This window comes from Lycorma delicatula, chromosome 7 (assembly GCF_047948215.1).
Source record: "Lycorma delicatula isolate Av1 chromosome 7, ASM4794821v1, whole genome shotgun sequence".
NCBI lineage: Eukaryota > Metazoa > Arthropoda > Insecta > Hemiptera > Fulgoridae > Lycorma > Lycorma delicatula.
In genome coordinates, this window is record NC_134461.1 from 24154186 (window position 1) to 24173865 (window position 19680).

At 31.5% G+C, this 19680-nt stretch overlaps 1 protein-coding gene across 9 annotated transcripts in view; it reads left to right on the plus strand.

The window, feature by feature from the left end:
• LOC142328426 (uncharacterized) overlaps positions 1–19680 on the plus strand; it is a 225623-nt gene that overhangs the window by 168625 nt on the left and 37318 nt on the right. For 7 of the 9 annotated variants that reach the window (XR_012757269.1, XM_075372155.1, XM_075372162.1 and 4 more), the window contains 3 exons: positions 5043–5165; positions 9759–9896; positions 15664–16432. Coding sequence is in view for 8 of the 9 variants with exons in the window: in XM_075372155.1 (XP_075228270.1) it covers positions 5043–5165; positions 9759–9896; positions 15664–16432 (1030 nt within the window). In the remaining variant the exon portion in view is untranslated. The remainder of the gene's footprint in view (positions 1–5042; positions 5166–9758; positions 9897–15663; positions 16433–19680) is intronic. The other 2 variants (XM_075372160.1, XM_075372159.1) reach the window with 2 other exon arrangements.

Consider the following 19680-nt stretch of genomic DNA (forward strand, 5'->3'; position numbering starts at 1 on the left):
ATTCAGCTCAGAGAAGAAGGGAATAGGAAATCACTTTTCTCCTTGATTTTTCTAAAAAGCCTGTCGTGGATTGCTTTAGAATGAATGGGGTTTCATTTTCAAAACTACTAATGAGACATGTTGAAATGTTTGCAGTTTTTACTGTTTTTTTTTTTGTCTTCAGTCATTTGGCTGGTTTGATGCAGCTCTCCAGGATTCCCTATATAGTGCTAGTCGTTTTCATTTCGGTATCCCCCTACATCCTACATCTCTAATAACAATTTGTTTTATATATTCCAAACTTTGCCTGCCTGCATAATTTTTTTCTTCTACCTGACCCTCTAATATTGAAACGACTATTCCAGGATACCTTAATATGTGGCCTATAAGTCTGTCTCTTCTTTTAACTATATTTTTCCAATTGCTTCTTCCTTCATTGATTTGCCGCAACACCTCTTCATTTGTCACTTTATCCACCCACCTGATTTTTAACATTCTCCTGTAGCACCGCATTTCAAAAGCTTCTAATCTTTTCTTCTCAGGTACTCCAATCGTCCAAGTTTCACTACCATATAAAGCAATGCTTCAAACATATACTTTCAAAAATCTTTTCCTGACATTTAAATTAATTTTTGATGTAAACAAATCTGACTGAAAGCTCATTTCGCCTGTGCTATTTGGTATTTTATATTGCTCCTACTTCGTCCATCTTTAGTAATTCTACTTCCCAAATAACAAAATTCTTCTACCTTCATAATCTTTTCTCTAAATATTTTCACATTCAGTAGTCCATCTTCATTATTTCTATTACATTTCATTACTTTCGTTTTGTTCTTGTTTATTTTCATGCGGTAATTCTTGCGTAGGACTTCATCCATGCCATTCATTGTTTCTTCTAAATCCTTTTTACTCTCAGCTAGAATTACTATAACATCAGCAAATCATAGCATCTTTATCTTTTAACCTTGTACTGTTACTCTGGATCTAAATTGTTATTTAACATCATTAACTGTTAGTTCCATGTAAAGATTGAAAAGTAACGGTGATAGGGAACATCCTTGTCAGACTCCTTTCTTATTACGGCTTCTTTCTTATGTTCTTCAATTATTACTGTTGCTGTTTGGTTCCTGTAAGTGTTAGCAATTTTTTTACTGTTAATCACACTTAACATGTATAAGTTACATAGTTATCTAAAGATTAATGTGTAATTTATAAAATCAGCATTATACGGTATTCCACTAACAATATTATTGAAGTTATAGAATAAATCTCGACAACATTTTGAAATGTAAAGCTAAGGACTAGCTTTGTCTTTGTTATATGAACAAATATGTATATATAATAATAATAATAATTATATATATATATATATTAGTCTACTTTATTTTTAAAAAATATATATATATAATTATTTATTTAAATTAAACTTTTTGTAGTCCATATTTACTCTGTAAATTTTAGCTAATATATATATATATATTCTTCTAAAGAAAGAGAATAAAATCTTTGTGGACCCAAATTATTAATGCATGAAGTGAAATGGCTTTAAATTTGTTTTCTGAACATAATATAGCATCAGCATACTCATTTCTTATCAGAGGAATAAAGATTAATTTCAACTAATTTAAGGCAGATATGAAATCAATTAACTTAAATAGTAACAAGTTTTCATAATTCAGTGTTATTGTTTCTGTTGTCATAACTGTATAATAGTCGGTGCATTGAATGTTTTGAGATTTATTTCATTGTTGATAATGAATGACAGATTTTACATTTTGCTCTGTTGTTTGCTTTTAGTGTATACTTACTTGTTCATGGAGATATACGACCACAATTGATGTAATGATAATTTTATATCAGTTTAGTGGAGTGAATGCGAAAAGTAATTAAGTGGAATATATTTTAAATGAATTTTTGATCTTGCTTTTTATAAAATTTACTAGAATTGTTATTTGTTCAGAAAATGTTTGTTGACTTGATTTATTAAATGAATTATTAGATTGCATCCTAACAGCAGAATATTATTTACTAATTGATTTCTTTTATTTAGACTGGGTGTACTTTTTTATATTTAATATTTTTAATTTATAAAAGTCATTAATATAGTATAACTTGATTAAAGGAGTGTTGTGAGTATAAAGTTATATGCTAATTGATTTTTAATATTGTGTATAGGATGGTTTTCATCAGTGATGTTCCATACAATTGCATGTCTAAGAGTTTTATGATGTACTGTTTCCTGTAGGTAGCTCCATAAAGGAATCCAGTTGTGAATTTTGAAAATCGTAGAGCTTGCAAAGCTCCTAAATTGTTTCAGATAGCCTGTCTCAAGTCAGGTCATCTATTGTCTTGTTAGCTGTGCCTCCTAACATTCATACTCGTGAGAAACTGCTAATAAGTTCATTAGCTTAAAGTGTACTAAAAATTGAAACATGATATAGAACTTTAATTGTTAGAAAAAATTATTTATGTTATTTGTTACCAATACAACACCCTCATCACCATAGCAAGCAAAGTCTCTTGAGTTAATTAGGATTACTGTCAACCTGTTAATTAGGTTTGCATTTTCGAATTATTTACTTATCTGTTTAAATTTTACAAATCTTCATCACATGAAGAAAAATTGAATTGTCATTTGCCAATGAATATTATATGTTCATAATAAATTTTAGACTTCTAGTAATGTTACATTACCATTAATGTTAAAACTGAAATTTGTACATCCTAGGTTTTCCTTACAATGTTCCCAGTGTTTTTGCATACAATCCTAAGCTGCTGCTTTCCCTATGAAGTAAGGTATATTTTCTTGAAATAACCAAAGTGAATGGTTGCAGGATCTTTCAGTAACATGATTTTCCTAATAGACTTATAATTCCTGCAGTATTATAAATTGCTAAATTCACTTGTCAATTGTTACTAGTATAGTGTGCAGGTGTTATTTTAGAGGAATCGGTAAATTCAAAAACTTCAGAATTAATTTGTATTTTGTGAGTGTTATACTGAGTTGCCAGAAAGTTTACAGGCCATTTCATCGAGTCCACTTTTGACTCTTAACTAACTGCATTTCAGTCAACGTTTTTACATGATGGTGTTAAGCATCTAATTACAGGTTTTCAGTAAAAATTTCACTGCTCTAGCTTTTAATACTTTTGGAGATAGAAAGAATGTTTTTTTGTTTCTAAAATGACAGGGCTAAAAACCCCTGTTTTCCTGACTAAAAATGTTTTTCACGAAAATGGCTAGTCCTGCGACTATGAAATTTTTACTGCAGCTTTGTTATGACATAATGACCATAAAGTAATAATACAACCTGGGGACAAAACATTTCTACTCAATTGAGCTTTTTTGTTTTGTAATAACTTCCAGTTGGCAACACTAAGACCTGTTTTGACCACAGAGCTGTTCTTTGTGACATCGGCTGCGTACACATGCTCTCATGACCTTGTGTCAGACTGTTGTTTATAACCTCACTGCATTTTACTGTTGTGTGAAAGAAAGTTCTGTGAAAATGGGGCTATCATCTTTATCTGAAGATACCAAGTGGCAAATTATTGTTATGCACAAGTACAGTAATTCATACCGATCAGTAGCATCTAAACTTGACTAGTTAAAGGAGGCTTGGAGGCGTGTTTTCTTCTCAGATGAAAGTCAATTTGAACTACTTTCTAGGTGCAAAATTAGGGTGTGATGTACAAAGACTGAAAACTTTTTGCCTGCATGTGTTCTGGAAGTTCAGGCCAATGGCAAGGCCGTGATGATGTAGGGTTCCATCACATCTGAGGATCCAGGGGAGCTTTCTTTTGTTGAACAGACTACGAATAGTGTAAAATACCGCCAAGCAATGGAGGAAGTCGTGCTACTATCTGTTAAAAATTTGCTTGGTAAAAATTTTACTTATCACCAAGACAACACCCCATATCACACCTCCCACTACACCAAGCACTGGTTTTCTAAGCAAGATGTTGAGGTTCTTCGATAGCCAGCAAGGAGTCATGACCTAAACCCCATTGAATATATATGGAACATGATGGCTCAATGTCTAGCCTAAGAGTAAGACCGAGCGAAAGATTATGTTGGCACAGATTTGACAGAACATTACCAAGGATGAATGTCTGAAGCTTATCAACTGCATGCCAAAGAGGATGAAGGAGTACTACAAGATTAAGGGAGCCCCATTAACTACTGAATCATGTACTTTATATAGGTTACATAATTTTCTTAGTTTGTATCATTAAAACTACTTTATTTCAAAAGTTTGTGTTTTTATAGGTCTATCGCTAAACTTTCTGGCAACATTGTACTATTTGTGTTTGTACATAAACGATAATGGATTACAAATAAAATTTACATGAGTATTAGCCAAACTAATGTTTTGTTAAATTAATGAATGTATGTGTGGTTGGGTTAGTGTGAATGTATTGTTGGTGGATTTGTAGAACAGTGAGGCAGGGATGATAACATTATAGTACAATTTGTCAAATGTTAGTTAATATTCCAAAATTTGCATATCTTAGTTTACAATTGATCTTTATTAAATAATTAAGGTTTTCTCCTTTTAACTGTAACAGTTTTATTTGAGTAAGAACAGTTTCAAAATTGTAAAAGGTGTCGAGGGAATTCTTTTAAGATGCTTTGTAAGAAAAAAAACTTCATTATTTTTTCTTAAAAAAACATGTTTATTTTATGTCATTTCTGAATTAAAGAATGTTTTATCAGTACAGGGGTAGTTTTAATATCTTAGTGCTGTGAAAAAAAATGCAGTCTGTAATAATTTACACAAGTAATTAAGATAAAGCATAGTAAATTTTATTTAAACCGTTAATATTTTTCTATGATTTTAATGAACATTCTTGTAAGAATTTTACTATTATACCTCATTTAGTTAAAATGATTGATACAAAATAATCAACAGTTATCAGAAGTTCATGTGCAAAAAGAAAAAAAAATATATATATATATGCAAATTTTGTGCAAGTGAATGCGTGTAAGTGTGTGTTTAGCATGTGGGTGTGTTGTGGGGCTGCGTTGTGTATACAGCTGACAGCTCATTCTTCCTGATGCAGCTGATTGACCCGCAGGTGAAACCACAGCCAGCTGCTGCGATGTCTTCCACGCATTCTGTCCAGTTGTCTCCACCACCGTATAATTCATCAAGTGCGCAGCCTGGTGGACACATCAATTATCAGGTAACTTTATTTTCATTGATTATTTTTTGAAAACTATAAATATAAAATCCCAATTTGCAGTATAAACTGTTAAATTCAGATTTTAGTAGTGTTAAACTTTTGTTAATAACTCCAATTTAAGTGTAGGTAATGTTACAAAGCCTATTAAAAATTTAACATAACTTTAGTTCTATAAATTAACTTGGGGTTTTCTTGAGAGCTGTTCATCCTTGTTTTCTTCAAACTATTGCCCTCTGTCATTGATATGCAACTGCTACAGACAGCTTTGATTGGGATTTTTTCATTTATTTACAAATTTTGTTTAAGCGCCTTAATTGTATGAAATATTCAGCCTTTTAATGTTGATTTGAATTTAGGAAACAAACAAAAAGGTCTGTTGAGGCCAAGTCTGGAGAGTACAGAGACTCCAGGATGGCATGGCATAACCCGATTGATGAAGTGTTAAGACTTGTGTACTAGTTCTCACATCATGAAACAATTACAACACACAAGTTGACTGACTTGAACTTTCTGAAGAACTGATGAATTTCCATTTAAAAATTATTTAAACTCATCTTGACATTACATACAAGTTCAACAATTATAGCTATAATTGTGGAATTATGTTTCTCTTGAAATTTTGTAAATTTTGCATGAAATTTCATGTTAATATTGGTTTGACACCCCCCCCCCCCCCTGCAAATCATTCATTATAAAAAATTGCGATACCGAAAGATTAATTATGAGTTACATTAATGATCACAGCCTGTGAACTCCATAAGAAAATTTTTAAACATTTTAAATGAGACAGCATATGCTGGTTCATACAGCAATATCATCTGCATATATTAAAACTCTGGTCTGCATGCTATTTAAAACTTTGGTTACTTTATATATTTTTTGAAAACAACTTTTTCATCAACATTCCACTGCTGTACTTGTTAAGCTAGAGTGAAAAAAAGATCTATTTAAAATTTTGTTTAAATGTTTCAAATAAAGAAAGCAGTAAGATTAGATGATTTCAGCTAGATGATTAAAACTTAAGTGAAACATCTGAGTAACTTATGATTTATTTGGTTGACATACTCCCATTATGCCTGGATTATTGGTGCTTTTTTTGTGTTCTTTGACAGAAATTCAAAATGTATTTAGAAAGTATCTGACCTTATTTTTTACTTGAGGAAACAGTTTTAATTAAGAGATATAATCGTATTTAAACATTTTTGGTATTACTTTATGTACAATGTCGGAAATGCTTACAACAGTACCATTTTGCTTTATAAAATCTTTGATACTCTAGCTGAAATGATAGTAAGATTTAGAAAGTAATCAGCAATACTATGGAGGTTTACACAGATTAATAAATAAGTGTAATCTGTTCAAAAATGGTAATGGAAATATTCCTACATCTAATGCTGTTGTGGAGTTTTTTGATGAACACTAGTTATATGAGATACACTCAAGAGATTCTTTATATTCTTCATGATGCTGTTTACAGTCAAAGACCATACCTGTGAAAATCATATAGTTGGAAACTATCATGACAACATCCTTCACATTCTATACACTTTGTCCTTTACTTGTTTTTTAACTATGATAAAAAGGTTTGTTGAGTACCATAGTATCAATATGGGTTGCTTTCTAGCCGTTTCCCAAACTAAAAATGCTGCTTAAAAATCAGACGAAAATTGTAGAAATTCAAAGATAGTTGAACACACTACAAGACAAAACTACAAGAAAACCTCTCAAAAAGTGACAATACAACACCCTAAGGGCAGAAACCATTTTGAACTACCCTTATCTTTCAGGAGCACATTCTATAAATAAAATGTAGGTTTGAAGATGGTCTTTTTTTCATATATTATGTGCATGTTGAAAGTTTTATCCCTATTTTTTTTTTATTTTTCATATCTAAGTATAGCCTCAGTGAGGTATTCAGTAGTTATAGTAACAAAAACTTTTACATTGTAATTTCTCATTGAAAATATTGTAAAGTAGTTCTAAGATTGTTTTGTTTTTAAAATGAACAATGAAATCTTGTGATGTGTAAAGTAATATGTTTTTTAATTACTGGTAGAAAAAAAAATGAAACCATGGTAGATTGATCAACAGATTAAAAAAGTACTCTGGTGTCGTATTGAATCATAATGTACTTGAATCATACTTTGATGGTGGTAATTTAGAGAAATTAAATGCAGGTATTATATGCAGTCATAGACAAATTGAGCATTTGACTTGTGTTAATGAAATTTTTTTTTGTCATGTTAATTCATTAGGAAATATTGCTGGGGTACATGTTTAATATTCATAAAAATTTTCCATCCTTTTTTCGCAATATATAGTCAACAGAATTGTCATTCGTGAAGGATACACAAAGTGTATTTATTTTTTTTTTAAGGTGGCTTCCACAATATTCACTAATCAACACAAAGAAAGGTTATTTGTGTTGCAGTACCATTTTTGATAGATTCAGAGAAACATAGATGAATTTCTCATTTAATCACAACAGGCTACAAAATTTGGGTTTTCTGGGCAATGCCGGAAAATCGTCATCTCGAAAAGGAACATCAACCTTGCCCACTATTCTAACCCAAAAAGTAGAAACAGATGTTCTTGATTCAAAAAGTCATAATGTCGAGATTTTTGCAACTGAAAACTTACATTTCTTGTTCACTTATGTCAAAACAGGACATGCAAATTCTGATGCAAATAGTAAAACATAGAAGTGTCTGTAGGAAGGAATTCAAATCAGGACAGGCCTATTGTCTGTCAGCTGTCAATGACAACATAAAAGCCAAAACATTTTATTGGTACTTTCTTATTGTAGTAATAAAATATTTACATAAAACCACTGAATCAGGCAATTTTTAGTAATATTTGAAGTTTCCTTACCACATTGAAAAATCATCTGTTGACCTACTTGTAAAATGGAATCTTTTATTAGTAGTAGTAGTATATTTGTTTTTAATAAGAAATTTATGAAAATTTTTTATGTGATAACAGTTTTCTTAAAGAAAAAATAGTTCAATGATATTTTTTCATCAGAGATAAATAACAGATATTAACAGAAACTTATGTTGAATTACCTAGTTTTGGCTTTGCCATGTATGTTTAAAATATTACATGCATCTCTAAATCTAGTAGAGGTGATGTCAAGAATTATTTAATGCAACATCTAAAAATTATAAATGTTAATCTTTGTGGAGCGGATACAGATTTTTCTTTACTAAGGTCGTGGTGTATTTTACTATATTACAAAGCAGAATATAACATTAGATGGTCTGTTAATATTAGCTTACAGCTTCTGTGTTAAGATATAGTTACATTTAATTCAACTGGACATAATGCAGGATATGAAAGTGATAAAAATAATTATTTGATATAAATTTTAAACCTTCTAAGTAAATATTTTCTTGAGTGAATTTTTTTTATAATGTCTTGTCTTTGTTCATATTATAAAATACATTTAATCTAAAGCTTCTCTCATTGCCAAATCCGTAAATAGAAATCAGATAATTTATTGTAAATCTAGAAGATTGTTTTAAGATTGATTAATTATAACTGTTGATAATATTACTCAGTTCTATTGTTAATAAGATTGTTTTAAGAATAACTATTGATATATTACTCAATTCTATTGTTAATTATCTATTAATGCTGTGTACAACTTAAGAACCGATAATTGTAAACTGACAGGTAATGTATATTTTTATTCAGCTTAAAATTGAATTTAGGACTGCTTCATTATATATATTGTTTATTGCGCTTTGTGTTAACCAGCTCCGGAACATGTAAGAAATTACTGTCCTTTCATATGCTAAAGAGTTATCAAATAGTGATGACTGGTTTTTGAGAAAAACACTTTTTAGAGGGATTACAAAACCCAACGTTATCCAACTTTACTCAGCTCATTGTTCAGAAGAGTCCCCAAGTCAGACTGCTCACCAAGGATGGTTGGCTTTGTCATTAAGATTCTAGCATCACTCTCATTTAGAGGATGGGAAAAGCCCATTACAAAAATTCTGCATATGAACATCTCGAGCTGAATTATACAATTAAGCAAGATTCTTCCCATTATAGAATTATTTGTAATATATTAGTATTTGTGTAATTTGTTTCCAACACTTGTTACTTTATGAAACTGGTTAAATTAAAAAAGTTCTAAATGGATAACCTGTTTTTGTAACAGGTTATCTGGGAAAAAAAGAATAGAAGTAATTGCTTTTACAGAGCTTCTTACAGGTATCTGGTGGTTCTAAGGACCTGTTTCTTGTAACCAGTAATGGTATAATACAGTAAATTCACTAAAGGTAGATCAGAATTTGCAACCCTGATTACATTGCTGGAAACAATGTAAAAAATAAATAAATTTAATCATTTTCTATGAGGTTCTTACTGTATTAGTCCTTTAGTAAATTATTTCTAGATATTTGGTTGTCAGTTGTAAACAGTTCATCTTAATCCTGGTTTTTTATTTTAATTTGTTCTCTTATTCTTCAACTGTTTAAGAACTTTTCATTTTTAATTTTTTTTACAAATTAATTTCAAATGTATATTATATTCATTTGATAATACCTACTTTTTATTTGTTTATGCTAATCTTTGTTATTGCAGCCTGCAGCTCAGTTCAGCAGTATGTCTGCAATACCATCACCTCCTACAGTACTTTATAATCCTACGCACACTTCACAGCAGATATCTGCCCAAGGTGATATTTACCAAGCTGCATTTCAACTGAGCAACACTACTCCAGTAAGTATTCATAATATTGCAAGTTTATCATCATTTCTTTTTAATATCGTAAGTTTTTTCTTTAATAGTAAGCAAATTTTAATTTTTAATTAGTTAGGTTAAGGACTGTATAAAATTTAGAATGCTATTTAATATATTACACCTTGTGAAAGTGGTTGTCTTTAAGAAGTTAGACGAAGTGTGATTGGAAAGTTTCAAGACAGGTGTCGCCACTGCTCAATAGGAGTGGTTAGATTTGCCTGCGGGTGTGGAAGGGAAAGCTTGTTTTTTCCCTGAAACAGCCTGAAAAGATCAAAGAAGTCTATATTTTTACTCAGTAGAGAGCTGGCTGGCATCCTAGTGGGTGAAGATGTGTTTTCAATTCTTGGCGGATTGACTTTGCAGAACGTATGTAAAAATGGAATCAATCTTATTTGAAAACCAGGAAATAAGCTTCAGAGAATCGAGAGCTCTTGGGGATAAATAACAGCTTTTGGGCTAAAATGTCTAAGCTGGTCAAATGTTTTTATCTGGTTTAATGGATTCAAGGAGGCCACGAATCAGGGAAGATGATCCCTGATCTGGCCAGCCTTCCGCTTCAAAAATCATCTAAAACTTTCTGAAAGTATATGATTTAATGTGCTCTGACCATAGACTTACAATTAGGGAAGTAGCTGATGAACTGAATTTAAGTTTCTATGTGGTTCATTCAATTTCAACTGAAGATTTGAACATGTGTTGAGTTCTGCGAAATTCATTCCGGAATTGTTGTCAGAACAGCAGAGCAACCAACTTTGAAGTGTCCCAAGAACTGATTAATTGGGCCAAAACCGACCCAGATTTGTTAAATATGTAATTACAGGCAATAAATCATGGGTTTATGGGTATGACCCAGAAATAAAGGCACAATCATCATGTGAGAAAGTTCCAAGTTCGTCATGACCGAAAAAAGCACATCAACATAGTTGATCGATTATGAAGACAATGTGTTGGTGGTTTTCTTTAATTCTACACATATTGTGCTCGACAGATTTGTCATTAGGGGGCAGACAGTCAACCAGAAATACTATAAAAGTGTTATTCAACATTTGTGCAAGAATATGCGGAAGAAATGGTCTACATTCTGGTGAGACAAGTATTGGGTCATTTACTACAGACACACTGGCTCTGTGTGTGTTCTGATTGCAGTTTTGGCTAAATTTCAAATTTTAGGAAATCAATATGACTCAATTGAAGACATTTAGATATATGGAGAGGGTTCTTAACACACAAAAAATTTATTTTTATATCATATTAACCTAGATTTCTTATTTGCATTCTTGAGAATTTCAATTTATTAGGACATGAATGACTTGCAGAATTAAAAATTGGTTAAAGGCAGAATTTACTTAAAACTGTCAGCAAAACTGCCTTTCTATTATGGTACAGCTGCTTCACAATGACACATAACAAGCAACAAAACAATATGACACAAGTATATTGCTTATACATCATTTTACACATTTCCATGAAGCAATTGTACGTTAGCATTGTCAGAGAGCAAAATTTCAACCACTTTCAATGGAAATTCTTCTTTCCTTCTAAACGGTTTCTCTAACCCATTATTAATTGTAATTATACATAGAGGAACAAAACTAGTTACAAAAAAAAAATTCTCAAGAATAATGCAAGTAAGAAAACTAGTTTAATACGATATAAAACTAAACTTTTTCATCAAGTGGTTCATTTTATTTTGTGACAAATAGTATAGAATTATGAGTTTTTAACTTGAAGAGGATATTTATAACTATGAAGAGGATATTATAACTTGAATATGATAAATATGATTGATAAAGCACTAAAATGCTTGTTACACTATCCTTGTTTCAGGACAGGGCAGTTCTGCTCTCAAATACAAATGATTAATGAATCAAGTAACAATTATTCATTTAGTTTTATTATGGCAATTTCATAATACGTTTAATCAGATTTTAAAATCAATTATTTGCTCTGTACTGTCAGTGTAAAATATGTGTCACATTTGTTTATAATTAATGTACTTGAATAATGGTAGAAGAAAGATAGATCAAGTTCAAATTGTATTACAAAATCAATCCTATAGAATTTTTACTTTCTCTTCATCCTTTGTTTGTGTCTTTAATTATAATTTAACCAGCTATGGATAACTAAGGATAGTAAATCAAACTGCCTTCAACTCTTAAAGTAAATCATATGTTCTCCTTGTACTCGGCCTTCTTGCACAGTTAATGATCACCATATAAATTATTCAAAAACTTATATTGTTCTGACCTTTATAGAAGAAACTTTCACACATCACTGCTTTTCAAGTGTGTTCATATTTTTGTACACTTAATGAATTAGTGGTTTGATGCATGTATACTCTTGGCATAGGTTGTCCTGTCTTCATTAATGATAATTATCATCTAAATTTAATTCCTGTCTTGTCTCACAAGACAGGAATTCAAGAATTCCTGTAATTCAAGAATTACAGGAAATTACCAGCAGCCAGATCTGATATTCTCTCTAGAAGTGTTAATTGTTAACATTTTGGTAGGTCTGTGTGGCTGGATATATTTTCCTGGAGAAACAGAGCACATTTAACAGACTTTTGATTTCATGGTTCAGTTTACTAGTGTTGAGTATTATTATCCCGGTCTTGGTTTACATAATGAGATAGAGTTGCCTCAGGTGTGTTTGTGACAGTTATGTCTATAGAAATCCATCCGCTCCAACCTTTTATGTAGTTTATGCCAAACTACTAGTTCATTTATAACATACAAGTTGCTGTATAATGCATAATATCTTCAAGTTGCAGTCTGGCTAATACTTTTATTCAGTTGAGTACCTTTATTAGCCACACAATTATGGGATGTATAAAGTAGTAGCCCTCTTAGAAACTTAAAAAAAAGTATTTTGGTATTCTTAGTTGTTTTAATTTCTACAGGAAAAGCAACTTTTGTTCTCATACATTCAGATTGATCAACACTAAATTTGATTGGTATATGTTGCTCCCATACTGAGTAAAAACACCTGTCTGCCTAGAGATTGAAGGTAGATAGTGGCTGCACCATGGGTGGATACTTAAGCAATTTCTAGGAGGGGTTATTTATCTCATGCTATGATTCTTGTAATTTTGTTTTATGTTAGATTTTTAATATTGTTTTTTTATTGTGGTTTTATTTAGCGTGCACTCAGTGAAAAAATTATGGAAATGCAGCTGCTGCAGAATATAAAGTATGTTTTCCTAACCGCAGAGTTTTAATTCCTAAAACACTTGGTGGAACATTCCATACGCTACAAGAAATGGTTACATTTCCCAGCATTAGTACTCACTGCAATTTTTCTGCTTATCATTATACCAATATTGATGAAACTATTATCAAGGCCGCTTTACATAATCATAATCTGGTTGTTAGTACACGACGCCACTTGGTGGCGTGGAAGACACTTTGTAACAAAAAGCTGTATCCTTACCGTAATCAATAAGTACAAAATTTTTAACAAAGAAATCCTCCTTTTCGTAAGCAATATTCCAACTGGTTGAATATGAACCGCCAATTGCACAGATTTAGTTTCTTTACTGACAAGGCCCAGTTTACTTGTGATGGCATCAATAATCTTTGCAACAAGCACACTTTGGCAAAAGTCAATCCATACATGACATTGAATGTAATTTCCAACACCGATTTAGTGTCAGTGTATGGTGTGGGTTAGTTTACGATCAGCTAATTGGACCATTCATACCCTCAGGATGTCTAAATTTCGACATTTACTTGGAATTCCTTAAGGAACAATTGCTGCTGCTATTACATGTTCCACTGGCATAAAGATACAGAATGTATTTTCAGCGTGAGATGTGCCTCCTAGCTTTTCATGTGCCGTATCAGCATACTTAAATGAGCAATTTTGGAGCAGTGAATTTTTCGCGGTGGACCACACTCCTGGCCACCAGGATCGCCTGATCTAACACTGTTCGATTTTTCCTTGTGGGATTAGATAAAAAGTACTGGTACAAGAAAAAAGTTCATCTGTGTGAACTTGTTTTTCCTGTATGCGTATGTAAGTTCATTTGCTCGTATTAAAGCTGCTGCCACACTAATTAAAGGAAGTCATGCAGAATTGCACAGAGTAGCACTGGCAGTCTGAAAGCATGCAGCCAAATGTTTGAAGGAAAAATTTTTTTAAATTTACTATAAACATTATTAAATGTATAGATTACATTTTTTTTTTTTTTTAAATCGTTTCAATTCTAAGTTAACTTCATTTTCTGTAGTTGATAACATTTAAAAGTTTTTATATGGTAAGTGTATGCTATTGTAATCAGTTGTCTGGGAATTAAATTCTCTACAAATTTTAATAATAAGTTTTATGCATTTATTAGTCATTTAACAAAGCTTTTTTTATTACAGACATAAAAAAACTTATTTTAGACAACAAACTTCTGTTTTATGTTGGATATTATGAAAACTGAGATAATTCTGGAACCTGTTTTATTCAATTTGTCAGATCAAAAACCATAAGAAACCATCAAGTTTTCACCTTAATTTGGGTTCCTAGAATTTCAGCCTGGTTTTATTTCACTCTTTGCCCAGGAATCAAGGTGAAATATTTCAGTAGCCATAACTCACTATCAAGTGTTTCCAGATCCATGTTTATGTAAACTTTTTTCTTCATTTTTTCTACTAGAATGAGATCAGAAAGTGCTGGTAACACTACATGAATCGCCTGTGTACTTGAGTGGAAGGGTGCCTGTACACCATATGGGAACTGATTACTATCAAATTGCTGCTGCCAAAAATTTCAAAAAGCTGAAATGTGTATTAAATATAGCCAAGGTGAAATGTGTGTTAGTAAAGCTTAGACCTCTTAAAAAGTATAATGAATTATGTTAAAGTATAGATATTTCTGAATTTAAATGCGATGTCTTCTTATAGTGAAACTCTAACAGTTATTTCTGTGCTCTGTTTTAAGACAATTTTGGGTGCACTGTATCCTTGCCAATTTGCTTTTTACTGACTGGTAATTCTGAGCAATTTCTTGAATCAACTTAAATTTTTTTCATACTTTAATATATCATAGTAGATATGGTTAGGATCAGGAAAACACAAGATCTAGATTTCCAAAATCAGGTTTGGACAGTTAGTGATCCTTGCAAGATCAGAGTTCGCATTATCAGTACTCTAATCAATTGGCTGTGAGTTTTGTGAGTTACAGAAACCTGCCCAAATGAGAAGATGGTGTTAATTATTGCCATACCTTGATAATTTATTCATAACCTCTCCATAAAAGTCTAACTTTAACTCTAACCTTTCTCCACAGAACAGATTAGCATCTAAACAGGTCTTTATAACTCACAGAACTGATAAGTGACTAGAGTACTGATAATGTGGCGTAGATTTTGACCTTGCATGGGTCACCTGCTTACCGACATTCAGATATTTTGTTTTTTTTTTTTTTATCCTAAGCATATCTATTATGGATATGCTGTATTAAAGTATGAAAAAAATGAAGTTGATAAGTAATTACTCAGAATTACCTTGACTTGATTTGATTTGGTATACTTTGACTGTTGTAACCAAAGTTTTATTTGTTTAAAGAAAAAAAACATTCTTGGATAAAAATATTAATACAAATGTCTTTTAATTGTAAAAATAATAGTTAAAAACAGGAGTTATTTAATTATTAATTGATCTTTTTTTTAATTAGTTTTATTACTTGCCATACGATCTGTGATTTTTATTGTTTACACATGTTTTTTTGTTATTTTATTACCTTTGTTTGTTTACAGGTTCTTGGAGGACAAGCTAGATCACAGTTTACACAGTTTGCTGGGCCATATGTTAGTTCCTTGAACAGTACAAATGCATTTAATCAGCAGTCACTGTATCTCCATCAGACGCCAACTCATCCACCTAGTGCTCCACCTGCTTGCCCTGATATTTATCAGACGACTTTACCACAGTACCGTATTACAGCTCCTCCTGCTGCATTTGGCCAATCACAGCAATTGAACAGTAATAGTGCGATGCTTATTTCTTCATCAGCAAACTCACATATGTCTCCAGCAGTTGTGAAACCGGCTACACAACAGATAGGGGCTATAGGCTCAAAAGCAGCTCCTTATCAACAGTCTGCTCCATCTGCTCAGATGTATGTGTATTCTGATCCTATGTTGAGCCAGAATTTTTTATCTAATTCACAGCTGCTGCCACAAAGGCCAGCTAACAACGTAGTTCCTCCGCAGATACCACCGTCTTCATCTTTCTATTCTGCTGCCCCTGCTGGCAGTCAGACTGGCGGGTACTATAATCCTGCTAGTTCCAATTTACCTGCAGCCGCTCAACAGTTACATCAAACCCAATTTGGTATGCAGTTTGGTAGCACTCAGTCTCCTGCAAGCATGCAGAATTATAGTTCACAGTATCGCCAACCGGGTCCTGGTCCAGGACCCAATCCTTCTTATCTTAAGTCTAGCAGCATAACACAGCAGCATGTGACCGACCCAGCTAAATCTCCATCCACCAATCAACCTGATGTCATTAATTCAGTTTTTTCAGGTATGCTAACTGACTGAATTTCTGATTTAATTCAGATGTTCTTTTAAGATTTTAATTAAATATAGATATATTTATTAATATCTTGTTCAAGAGAAATTGTATTAATTTCTAAAATCTGTAACGCATTTATAATTACATTTTTAACAAAGATTTTGTACTATTTACACTTAGGATAACTAAGATGGAAGTTTTAGTTCAATTAAATGTAATTAGTATAATTTCTTATAATTATCACACTTTGAATTTGCTTAGTGGATAAATAAAAGGTTTTAATTTGTAAATTCTATTGTAGTAATAACACCTAAGAAGATAGATTTAATGAGCACATTGGATTTTTTAGCAGGGACTGTACACCTTATATAAATAATGTTAATTTTAGCCTTGTTGATGTACCTCTTTCTCAGCTCCTATAACAGATATGGATTTTTTTATTGTTTTGGTTGTACGTTTTTCTATCTACTTAAGCAGAATTATTAGTTTTAATAAAATCTTACCATTTTTATTATACTTTTGAAAATTTTCTAAAGTTGAACCATTTTTTAAAAGTATTTCAATTCATAGTTATATGCATTACATAACGATAAAATAGGGCTGTCATTACATGTAAAAATTTCCAGTCTATCATTTATAGTTTTTGAGAAAAAGCTACATGAAGATTGAAATATGTGGCTTCCTAGAAACAGCCTTTTAAGTTAGACAACTACTCCGAAAGAAGTTCTTGGTAGTTCACTTTCTCAAAACAGTCTTGCACCAAATGTTTCTTGCTTCTATCTATAATAATATAAGTAGTAAAATACTGATAGTTCTTGCCTTCATTACTAAAAGAAGTTACAGTCTTACTGAAGAGTTAATTTAAAGTAAGATCATGAAATTCCAGAATTATTCAGTTCAGTCACATTTTTGCTTCCATCACCTGTCAAATTCTGTAGTGTTGTAACATTTGAAACTACAATTCTACAAAAAAAAACTGAAATTTGAGAGAATGACTTCATTTACTTGAAAAATTAATAAAAATATTTCTAGTTCACATAGAAACGTAATTTTGGTGGCACTGGAAAGGAAGGAATTTTTAAACTATGTATTATATGGTTAAAACTCAAAATAATAATTTTTTTAATGTTTTTCAGTAGTCCCCCCCCCCCCCTAAAGCAACCTAGATATTATAACCAAGTAATTAACAATAATTACTGTTAACAGTAATGATTTTTTTCTAGTAAGACTTAGGGACTGAACTGTAACAGCTTAGTTTAGAATAATGTTAAGAAAAATCAGGAGAAAAGTAATATTCTTTAAGCTTTTCTGCAGCATTGTTGGAAATAGTGTTGAAAACAACAGAATACAAGCAGTTATTGATATAAACATATCATATTAAAATATAAGTAAAAAGTAAAGATCAAGACTAAAATGAAAGGAAACCTTTATAATAGATTAACTCCATTTACAGTACGGATGTTGACAGCTGTTATATAAAGCCAATATAAGTAGCTAAGAAGTGTAACATTTTTTTATTGTTCCTTGTAAACATGATAATACCTTCTTAATTAAATAAAATTTCCTCAACTTTTTTTCTTTCCATTACATCGCAATCACTGTATCTATCGAATTTTAGATGTTTGCACTACCTCAAAAAATACTGTTTTAAATTCTTTTTAAGTGGTTTATAAATCATATAATTCTGCTGCCATTCGTTTAGTTTCTCCTAAACTAATTATTACAAAAACATTTGTACCCATTTGTGTTGACTTGGCTTTTTATTTTTGCTAGGTCACTTATTTACTTGTTTTGATATTATTTTTACTTTCTCAATGTTATTTTATAAATGATTAACATGGTAGCTGTTTCCCAATTTCAGATCCCTTAAGTTTTGAATCTCTAACATATTTCACTAAGTCCATCTTCATGATGTGTAATCAATTGTTTATGTTTCCTCCATTTGATTCAGTCTGTCCGTGAATTAATTTGTTACTGGAGCAACATTGTGTTGAATAAGAACATAATCATTTCCTTCATAGAACATAGTGCTTAGCATTTTCATCTTCAGTAGAACCATATTAAAGGAAATGCAGTAGACTCTCAATAATCTGACACATATTGGACAGCCTTGGTGTTGGATAACTGGAATTACCTTAATTTCAATGAAATAACTAATAGAAAATGTTATTTATTTTCATATGCACTTGTTAATTTGAATAACTGATGTAATTTTATTATAACAATAATACATATAACTAACTACTTAACAGAAAAATTTTAGTCAATAGTCTTCTTGTTTTTTTTTTTTTTTTTGCCTTAATGGACAGTTCAAAACTATTTTCTCACATCATTTTAATGTTTAAATATCGGTAGTTACCACTTCATTTTCTTCAGCCAACTTGATACAACATTAAGCACACTCAGAGAATTTCTGTGACCTATAGTAATAATCGATGGCGTAGGACATCGATTTCGATGTCCTACACCATCGTTTACATATCATCATTGTCTACATTTTCGTTCATCATCGTCTAAATTTTGATCTAGAACATCTTCAATTACCTCTCGGTCGGTCATCAATTGATAATTTTCTTCTTCTATTCCGGTAAGCCATTCATTTAAGTTGTCTTGTGTCAGTCCTGAGTTCTCCTGACTGCACACTCGGGCTAGCGACTCCTTAATGATGTTTATTTTAACATCAGAACTGAAAACTCACCGCTTTTGGATGTCATCAGTATTTGTTCTTGTTCCACTGTTTTTTTATGATTTTCGCAAAAGATTTTGCAAAAAACAAAATCTTTTCCCTTGCTTATTTGAGATCAAACACTATGTCTAAGATTTATTTCTTTTAAACATTTTAAAATAGGCAAATTTTCTGATTTACTCGTTACACTATACAAGGTGTGACTATTAAATAACAAGACAATGTTGCTACAGAAGAACTACGCATGAGCCAAATTCATATGACTAACAGCTGTGTAGTGTGCAGCTTTCTCTTTCGATTGTTGCTTCTCCAGTTTCTGAAGACATATTAGTCTGGCCGTGACCTTCGTTTGGATAACATCTGTTTTTTTGTTTTGCTGAAAAATAATTGTTTTGTAAGAGCAAAAGATTGGTGTGAAATTTCATATGAAACTTGGAAAAACTGCTACTGAAACTTATCTTTTATTGAAAAAAGTATATGGCGGCAATGAATGTTTATCACATGCATGGTTTTTGACTGGGTTAAGCGTTTCCAAGATGGCTGAGAAGACATAGAGGATTATGTTCGCCTG